This window comes from Quercus robur, chromosome 5 (genome assembly GCF_932294415.1).
Source record: "Quercus robur chromosome 5, dhQueRobu3.1, whole genome shotgun sequence".
NCBI classification, from domain to species: Eukaryota; Viridiplantae; Streptophyta; class Magnoliopsida; order Fagales; family Fagaceae; genus Quercus; species Quercus robur.
Window position 1 is genome coordinate 24231643 of NC_065538.1, and position 10573 is coordinate 24242215.

Below are 10573 nucleotides of genomic sequence, written 5' to 3' on the forward strand. Positions count from 1 at the left end.
CAAGAAATTTTTCCTTGGAGAACCAAGATAAAATTATCATATTGATTTCCAATTAAAAAAAAAAAAAACTGTATCTTGAACATGGGATATGGTCTTAGCAAAAACAGAGGAAGAAGGATATGGCTGTGGCTGATGTGCTTAGAGGACAATGGAAAAGACAAAATGTTTATGGCTGAAAAGTTGGGATTTGGGGTGGGGGAATTCTTATGGCTAGCGTGTAGGAGGGGGGCCAAACATATCTTAGTTCCGCCCCTGGTCTTGAGGGTTGGCAGCTTGAACATTATCAATTGAAATGAAACTTAAAAGTAAATTTAAAAGTTTGAAGTTTTATTTCTACCCTTCCGATCATTCATTGTAAGAATAAATTCAAACCTTTTGTTTTCAAATTTTTCAGGAGGGTTCGCAAATTATAAATTTCAAACAGAAGGTAATTGCTTTTTCACCGCACTCTGTAAACTTGCACACTTGAATTGACTTTTGTGTGGTTTGTAATGATAGTGTGTGACCTTTTGGACTTGTGATTGATGTTTGAGGTTCAAGAGTCGTTTCCATCAATATAAAACCAATTATTAATGGTTTTGTGCACCTTAGATCATTTCATATCCCAAATTGTTAGTGGTTGTGAAAGCAAAATTGTTGGATCAAATAATGATAACAAGAAGTTTCGGAAACAATTAAAATAAATTGGTCCCTCATGCTAACTTTCCTCAACTGTCACCTCTTCCCCTTCCCCTGTGGCTTAGTTGTTCAATTAAAAAAAAAATAATAATAATGAATTACAGATGTTCTGAAAATAATACTAAAGAATTAAGGAAAATCATAATGTATAGCATTAACCATTACAAAAGAGGTGCATTTAACTTAGTCTTGTTGATGATTTAATTTCAACTTTATTTGTGTGTTTTAATAGCTTTGTTTGTTAATAATTGCTTTAAATTGGGATTTGAACAACTTAATTTCTCCCAGGCAGCACCACTAAACCATTCCGCTCTTAGCAAAAAAACCAAGACTTCAACTTGGCTGACTTGTACTGTTACACTTTTTTGAGGATTAAAATACCTTCATCATCCATTATATCTCTCACCTTTATTCTTATTGTGTAGATCTCCAATGAATGGCGATTGAGCAACAAGTCAAAGGATGTCCCTGTCTTTCTCTTCTTTCCACAGACTCATATTGATGTTGTGATATGGGAGTTTAAAGGCAAAAAATGGACTCCGCTGTAGTAAATTATTTGATTGACAATATCCTTTCAGTGCTTGCAATTGAAACATCATTGTTATGGGGGGTTCGTGATACAGTCGTTGATGTGAAGAATGAGTTGATAAGCATGCAATCTTTTTTAGTAGATGCGGATAAGAAGGGAACAAGCAATGAAGCAGAGAAAACTTGGGTGGCAAGTGTGAGAGACATGGCATATGAGGTTGAAGATATTATTGATCGGTTCATGTATCACATCAATAGCCAACGAATTGGTGGTCGATCTGTCAGGTTCCTTCACCACACTATTTACTTTCCACAAAACCTATGGGTGAGGCATCAAGTCGCTACCAAGTTACACAAAATCAACAAGAAAATCAGGACCATTCCAGAGGTGAACCAAAGATATGGTGTTAATCATATAGTGGGTAAAAGTTCTAACGATAATCACAAGTGGATCGTGCGTCGTGGTGAATCTCCTTTGTTTCATAAAGAAGATGAACTTGTGGGAATAGAAAATAAAAGGCAATTGATAATGGGTTGGTTGATGGATGGAGAACCACGTCAGACTGTCATTTCAATAGTCGGGATGGGTGGTTCTGGAAAGACCACACTAGTTGCCAACACTTACAACAATGATGATGTAAAGAAACATTTTGATTGTTGGGCTTGGATCACAGTTTCCCAAGCATATGAATTAGAAAACTTATTGAGGAGCTTGATTAAGGAATTCTATGAGTCAAGGAAGGAAGCATATCCAGCAGACTTGAGTTCCATGAACTACAGATTGTTAGTAAAAACACTAGTGAACTATTTAGAGAAGAAAGTGTATCTACTTGTTGTAGATGATGTTTGGGACACAAACCTCTTGGATGAAATAAAAGTATCAATTCAAGATAGTTGTCTTGGGAGCAGAATCATCCTTACCACCCGAAAAGAAGATGTAGCTTGCTATCCTTTGGGAGGTAAACATCACGTTCATCATATGCAACTGTTGCAAAAGGAAGAGGCTTGGGAACTCTTTTGCAAGAAAGCATTCTCAAGTAATCCAAATGGAAGTTGCCCACTAGAGCTTGAATCTTTTGCTCAAGAACTTGTGGGAAAATGCGAAGGCCTACCTCTTGCAATTGCAGCTTTGGGCAGTCTTATGTACTCTAAGAATATGTGTCAATGGAATGAAATTTACAACGGCTTGAATTGGAGTCTAAGTAAAAATCCTAAGCTAGAATCAGTGAAGAGCATTTTGTTTCTTAGTTTCAATGATTTACCATATCAGTTGAAACATTGTTTCTTATATTGCTCCCTTTTCCCAGAAGACCATGAGATTCAAAGAAAAATGCTCACTAAGCTATGGATGGGTGAGGGATTTGTAGAACAAGTTGAAGGGTCCACTTTAGAAGAAGTAGCAGATAGCTATCTAGTAGAACTCATTTTTCGAAACATGCTTCAAGTTGTAGAGAGGAATGAATTCGAAAGGCCAAGGATATGTAAAATGCATGATCTTTTGCGGGAGCTTGCTCTATCAGTATCCATCAAAGAAAAGTTTGGTGCTGTATATGATGGAGGAGAAGAAATGAAAGAATGCAAAGCACGCCGCATTTCAATTCACAAATCTGATGGAGAACTCAAATCATTTACAGGTATGTCAAAGCTTCGTTCTTTTCTTGTTTTTAACAAGTCGTTGAAAACATTGCCTTCCGGAAGTAAAATGTTAAGGGTTCTAAATTTGGAGGATGCCCCAATTGATAAATTGCCTGATGAACTATTCAAATTATTCAACTTAAGATATTTGAATTTAAGGGGAACTTTACTTAAGAAGCTCCCAAATTCCATAGGGAGGCTCCTTAATCTTCAAACCTTGGACATTGGGGGCACACAAATAGAGTCTCTTCCTCATGGAATAGGAAAGTTGCAAAACTTGCGGCATTTAATAATGTATCGCTACACTGGAAATTGGAATGAGTTCAGATATTCTATAGGGATGCAAGCACCATTAAATATCGGCCAGTTAAAGAATTTGCAAACTGTGTGTTATTTTGAAGCAAAAGTTGACTTGATAAGACAATTTCGAAGTATGACCCAACTTACCTCGATTGGTATTGGCAACGTGAAAGAAGCAGATGAGACAGACTTATGTATCACAATTCAAAACATGAGACTTCTTTGCTTGTTGTCTGTCATGGTAACTAATGAGGACGAAACTCTCCGAATGGATGGACTCTCATCTCCTCCTCCTAACCTTCAAAGGCTTTCCTTGATCGGAAAACTAGAAACAGTGCCACAGTGGTTTCGTTCACTTCAAAGCCTTACCCATTTGCAGTTGCATTGGTCAAGGCTAGCAGAAGATCTACTCCCACACATTGCTGATTTGCCACATTTGGGACATCTCACACTTAGTAATGCCTATGTTGGAAAACAAATATGTTTCAGTACAGGCTTTCCTAAGCTTACAAAATTGGAGATTCGTAATTCCCCTCAGTTGAGCAAGATAATAATAGAAAAGGGGGTGATGCCCAATATGAAATCTCTAGGTATTGACAGTTGCATTGAGTTAAAGACAGTGCCCAAGGGCATTGAATACCTTAAAAATCTCCAAGAATTGGTTTTGGCATCTGTCTCAATGGAACTTCAACATCGCATCGAGGGAGAAGGAAGCGTGGATTTTCCAAAGGTGCGGCACATCCCAAAGAAGTGCATCTGGTAGTAGTAATTCATAATGTTTCATGAAGGTAGCCTCTCAATTCTGTCTATTTTTTTTTCCTCTTCCTCTTTTTATATGTAACCAAAAAGAAATGTTACGTCTACAACATTTTCACAACATTTTCGCAATAAATCCTATATTGCAGGTTGTTAGTTGTTATGTGTAGGTAGCACTTCTCTTAACTGAATGGTTATTGCATTCATTTTTATCTTTTATCTTAAAAAATTAAAAAAAAAAAAAAAAAACTTTACAGCATTTAAGCTATTTCTATTTCACTAACAAATTATATACGTTTGTAGTATGCTTGATTTATGTTATAAATCCACTTTGTAATAGCTTAACTTTTTAGAGCTAATGGTTTCTGACATGATAAATAAGTGATCTTTTGTAACAATTAAATATACTTCCCTGTATCTCTATTTTTCTTGTTTTAGCTGTGGCAGAATCATGCCCACCTATGCTGGCTATTACTTGGAGTTTCTTTTAGTTACATCTTGGCATAAACACAAGAAGTTCCTCGAAATGGAACAATTTTTTTTTTCTTGGTCTAACTCAATATGCTGTGTTTATATATGTATTCAGGTGCGTATGCATGTAAGAATGTCTGTTTGTGGTATGTCAAGCCCACCATATGTTCGAGGAAAGTCCCCTGTGGAAGTTGTATGATTGGGACTAGGAAGATACAAGATGTTGACATACGAACCCCAAGAGTTTTGCTGGATTTTTCATTATTATGTGTCTTTCTAGCGTGTTGATTATCCAAAGCTTGCTTGTGATTTCACTTTTGTGTATATAGATTCCTAAGATTTGGTTTGGTTATGATGTCTTATTTCTGGTCTGTTTTAGTAAGCCACATGTTAGCCTGTGATTTGTGTGTGTGTATATATATTTGTTTCAAACTTCTGAGTGCTTACTTTGCTTCTTGTATAATATGAGAACTGGTCATCACGAGAAATATTGATTAATAATAGCTTCTTTCTTCTTTCTTTTTCTTTTTTTGACATTGATAATAGGATGTTTGAATGCTAAGTGCTCAGATTGTTAGTCTCCCACAATGAGGTTATAGATTTATGGTCTAATTTAAGCTAGGATGTCTTCTTTACTTGCATTTTAGCTTGGCACATGTTCCCTGTGTCTTTCAAGTGATGCCCCTAGACTACTTGCACATACTACTATCCATAGTTGTCAAAACGTGAATTGTATCGTGAATTGATTTTTGATTTTTCCGTATCATGTATCGTATCATATCGTGTATCGTAAGATACACAAACACTTAATAAAATTTATAAAAAATTATAGATATACATATATAAAGGGTATATTCATTATAAATTTTGAATATATTTAGCTAATGACTAATTTATTCACCACTTATATAATAATATTTAACAAGCTAACTAAATAAATCAAACTAGCACGTGTTTATATAATACACATTCAAATTGCTTAAATTCAAAAGTGATAATATATAACAAATGACCCAAAAATTAATTTATTTTCATCATGATCATCATATTGGCTAATCAACCTCATCTAAGTCAATACTATCATCATGTTTATCATTTTGCAAATTTATTTCTTCATTAAAATTTTCTTCATCGTCATTAACAATTACTATCTCTTCTTGTTTGTAAGGTTGAATTTAATCAACCATCTTGTTGGCTTTATTCCGTGCCAAATTTTCTTGTATTTCAGCAATTAGTAACCCTGTAATTATGTGGGATTCTTGTAAGGGTAATGAGTGAGATAGTGTGAAGAAATGCTCAAGAATGTGCAAGAAAAATAGAGACTTGCGACTGAGACTTGCGACTGGATCTTGCGGGTGACTCGCGGCTGCAAGCCGCCAGAAGCTGCACACGTGCCAGGCATGCCAGAAGTTGAAGCGTCATGCTAGCTGGAGCATTATAAGACAAAATAGGACAACTGGCCGTTCAGTTATCTCGCGACTCAATCAAGCCGCGAGCCAGCCCTGTTTTGAAAAACCTGACTCTTCACATTCCATTCTCACCCTAATATAAATACCCCTTATACCCAAGAAAGAAAGTGAGCTTACAGAGAGAATTTTGAGAGAGAAACCTTAGAGAAAAACAAGATTGATTCATCCACAATCTTCACATAAGAGACTCTTCAAATTCCTCAACTCTCTTCCTCTCCATTGTTAAATCCTTGAGAGGCTTTTTACCAAAACCTTTTCTCACCATATCCATTACTGTGAGAGGGCTATTTGGTGTTTTGGGAAGTAGTTAGGAAGGAACCAATTTCACATTGGTTGATGCTATGGTCAAATAGCGGAATTCGGGAAGTTAGAAAAGAAATAGGTTCGGCGCAACCTCGTTGGAGCAAGAAGTTTGGAGGGTTTAGGTACACTGCGTAGATTAGGCTTGGAGGGTCTATTACTGTTCATGTATCCCAACTACATTTTCTAGTGGATTACTTACCGCTTGGAGGGCGGCGGAGAGATTTTACGCTGAGGGCTTCGGTTTCCTCTTTGATAACACATCGTTGTGTTGTCCTTGTGTTTGCATCTCTCTTCCCTTAATCTTTGCCTTTTATTTTCTGCTGTGGATGTGATTTTAATTGACTTAGATTGTTTACCAATTCTGTTTATAGCTTGTGTTCATTTTCCGCACACTTAGTGTTTGTCATAAAGCTTGAATTGGTATTTTTGTTTTTGGGAGTGTAAACGTTCAAGGGTGTTTTATACACTATTTGAACTTTCATTGTTCTTTTTATTTTAATAATTAAAAAAAAAATCTTCTTGGCATTCTAGTTTATTGGAATTATAACAATAGTGAAAAAAAATAAAAATAATTATATTTTCAATTAATATCTTATTCATGATATAGAAAATAAATTTATAAATATTAAAATGAAGTGTAAGGATGTACTCTGTAGTCCAAATTTTGTAGAAGAAAGAGAGGAAAAAAAAAACTTATGAATATGTTATTTTATTAAGTTAAATTAAGTAACCTAATAATTTTGTGTTTAAAACAAGTCTAACAACTTGTAAGATTCAAATAAAAGTACAAATTTTAACAAAAAATCTCATTTTAAAGCATTTGTCTATATATCGTACGATATGATACGATTCATATGATACACACGCTGTATCGTACGATTTATGAACATTTACGATACACCAATATGATATAAAATTTTTTACATATGATACGATACTGATAACTATGGTACTACCCATTTGAGAAGCAACATATAAGTTCAGAATTCATTTTCTCGACTTTATACATGTTGTCCACTAAGACATTCTAGTAGTTCCTTATTTATGGGAAGATGCTCTTAGGTTGTACTGTCTTTTTGCATCATCTCTTAACCTTAGTATCCAAGAGATGCACAAACTACTAGCAAGGAGATGCACAATCCCCATCCTTTTGTATACCCATGCATCAAAAAGTGGAGGTATCAAGTTAAGAAAAAAGTATTCAGTTTCTGTTTTACACCCTATGCTCTTTAGTGCGCAATTCCTATATAAATGAGATGTGATTAAGATTTATTTATTTGCAGATAAGAATAATCATAATTTAATTATTTTCCTTTTATTAATGCTTCTTGCCCATTAACCTATGATTCTTGAGTCCTAGTTAAAAATCCTTGACTTGCATATAAATCCCTAATGAGATTTCCAATATTTTGACATTGATAATAGGATGTTTGAATGCTAAGTGCTCACATTGTTAGTCTCCCACACTGAGGTTATAGATTTATAGTCTAATTTAAGATAGGATGTCTTCTTTACTGGCATTTTAGCTTGGCACATGCTCCCTGTGTCTTTCAATTGATGCCCCTATTCTGGCTTGTGTATGTTTTTTCCAATTCCTTTTGGGTAGCAAATATCTTGCTTTAGACTATATTTTTATTGCATTTCTCATAGTTAAATTGTCTTTAGCTCATTAAGAGAAATTACTGCTCCAAGTCTTAATATCCGACTAATACATGTTGAACATTTTTTTTTTTTTGGGTCTTGTTTTATGTGATTGGAACAACAACTTGATACTTTGTGTTACCTAAGTCTGCAATATCCATTTGAAGTTAAAATTGTACTCTTAGCAATAACTCAAAAGTTATGCTCTTGTTATTCAGTGTTGTGGCACATCCCAAGGATCTACATCTGGTAGTAATTTGGAATGATTCATGAAGGTAGCTTCTCAATTCTATGTATTTTTCTTCTTCTTTTATGTTATTTTATGTATGGTTGTTATTGCATTCATTGTTATCTTTCATCTTTATCCCCAAAAAAAAAAAAAAAAAAATTGCATTTAAGTTTTTAACTTAAGATCATTTAAGCTATTTGAGTAACAAATTTATGTACGTAACTTGCTTAATACATATTGTTAATCCACATTGTAATAGCTTAAGTTTTGGAACTAATGCTTTTTGACATGATAAATAAATAATCTTTTCTAATTTTTATGCATTACAGTATCTCTGTTTTTTTTTACCCATGGCAGAATCATGCCCATCAATGCTTTCTATGGCTTGATTGCTTAGAGTTTATCTTAGCTACCAACTTGGCATAGACACATCAAGTTCCTCAAAATAGAACAAATTAGTTTCCGAGTTTGACATAAAATATTGTGTGTGTGTATATATATAAATGTATGTATTTATTTAGGTGTGTGTGCAAGTATAGATTTGTGTTTGTATGTGGATATGTCAAGTCCACCATATGTTCGAGGAGAGTCCTTTGTGGAGATGTGATTGTAAGACTTTTTCTGGGTTTTTCATTATGTGTCCTTCATGCATGTCAATAATCCTAATCTTGCATGTGATTTTCAATTTTATGTAAAGAGGTTTCTTAGATTTGGTTTGGTTACGATGTCTTACTTATGGTTTGGAACATGTATTTGTCTACTTTAATAAGCCACATGTTAACCCATGATATGTTTATATATTAGTTTTACTAACAAGTATATATATATATATATATATATATATGAAATGCTAGATATATATTGTTATTTGTTAGTCAACTTTGTAAATTGTAATAGTTTAAATTTTTATAAGTTGAACTTGAACCTGATGAAATTTACACCTGTTGTTGTTAACTTTTTTATTTATTTATTTTTTGTTTTTTTAATTTTTAATTTTTTTGTTTTACCCATGACAGAATCAAGCTGTAGAATATGAGTTAGCCTTGTTTGATTCAAAGCGATCCTGTATTATTTGGATCTCTAATTCTAAGTACTATATGGGTATTCTGGTTATTGTTCAATAAATTTATACTCATGACTTTGTTTCTTAATTGTTTACACTAAATGTAAAAATTTTAATTCCGAGATGCCTTAGGGGGCATTTGATTTGAAGTCACATCACCTTAATGTGACATTAATGTTATTGGTTCATTTAAATTTTTTTTTTTCTAATATTACTATAATCTAAGATTACGAATATATCACATTAGTTTAATCATATCACCTTCTTAAATGGGGTGATCCTACATTATTTACTGTGGAGATGTAATAATTTATTGAATTGAAAAAATTTCCTATACTAAAAAAAATTATTTTACTCATGAGAATTATTAAAATATCAAAAAACCTATAAAATATCCCAAAACCTCTAAAATGACCAAAAATACCCTTAGAGCCGCCAAAATAAATAAAATGTACCATGAATGTCCAAAATATCCCAAAAACCTAAAAAATGACCATAATGCCCCCAAAACCTCTAAAATTATCACAACTAGCTTTTTAACCCGCACTATGTGCGGGAAACTTTTTATTTATATTTATTAGAAAGAATTTAAAAAATATATATATATATTTAAACACCCAAAACATATATCTCCATTTACAAATCTAATTACAAACACCATAGGCAGATACCAAAAACTAATTTAACCAAATCTAACTCAAATATCTAAATCTAAAACAATCCAACCAAGTGCATTTGAAGATGCTGATTCAGCATCAGCTAACTTTTTTTCCTTTTGAATTCCAATGTGCCTTTACATTGCTTTTTGTGTGGTTATGTGCTCAATGCTCATTTTATATCTCAGTTGTTCTTTTTGTTCTTGCTCCTTTCCAATCGACCAAATATTGTTTTCCCTTCTTATTTTCCGTCTATCATGTCCCTTTTGTGAGGAATAAATATAGACATTTGTAGATTCTGTTCAACCCCAACACTTATATACTGCACAAAGTAAATGTATCTTAGAAGCTTGATAAGAAACTATAAAATTTAAATAAATAAAAAATCATAAATGCATATAAACCACAAAGTTTGATCATAATCTACGGTAAACAATACACCAATTGTTTTATTTATTTATTTATTTTGTGTTATACATAGATTCATTGCGTTATTGAAAGTGTATGGGGAGTTGTAACAGCAGGGCAGAATATGAAATTGCAAAAAGTGTACCCATATCTCCTTGCAATCAAAATGTATTGCAAGTTGGACTACAAATTTGGTTATACAGAACAAAGTAAGTTTTCTTATACATTCACAAACTTATATGCTTCTAATTCAAGGAAAAAATTCAAGCAATTAAAACATAATTAAAAAAAGAATATAACAATAAAGAAATGTTAGATCCATATGGAAGTTTCCATACAAAAAAAAAAACCTTAAGTAATACATGAATATTAACAGAAGTTCAAAGTCCTATAAAAGCTCAAATCTCTTAAAACAGTACACCAATATAAGAAATTT

The 10573-nt window shown here is 33.2% G+C and overlaps 1 protein-coding gene across 1 annotated transcript; it reads left to right on the forward strand.

Moving 5' to 3' along the window:
- The first annotated feature begins 1026 nt into the window (after positions 1-1026).
- Positions 1027-4887, forward strand: LOC126725576 (disease resistance protein RPM1-like). Its single transcript, XM_050430370.1, has 2 exons — positions 1027-3929; positions 4484-4887. The coding sequence occupies exon 1, from the start codon at positions 1211-1213 to the stop codon at positions 3902-3904; it is 2694 nt and encodes an 897-aa protein (XP_050286327.1). The 5' UTR covers positions 1027-1210; the 3' UTR covers positions 3905-3929; positions 4484-4887.
- The last annotated feature ends 5686 nt before the right edge of the window (positions 4888-10573 follow it).

Bases quoted from the DNA above. Each gene is read 5' to 3' on its own strand.
- LOC126725576 (XM_050430370.1), top strand. From the start codon at position 1,211: ATGGACTCCGCTGTAGTAAATTATTTGATTGACAATATCCTTTCAGTG.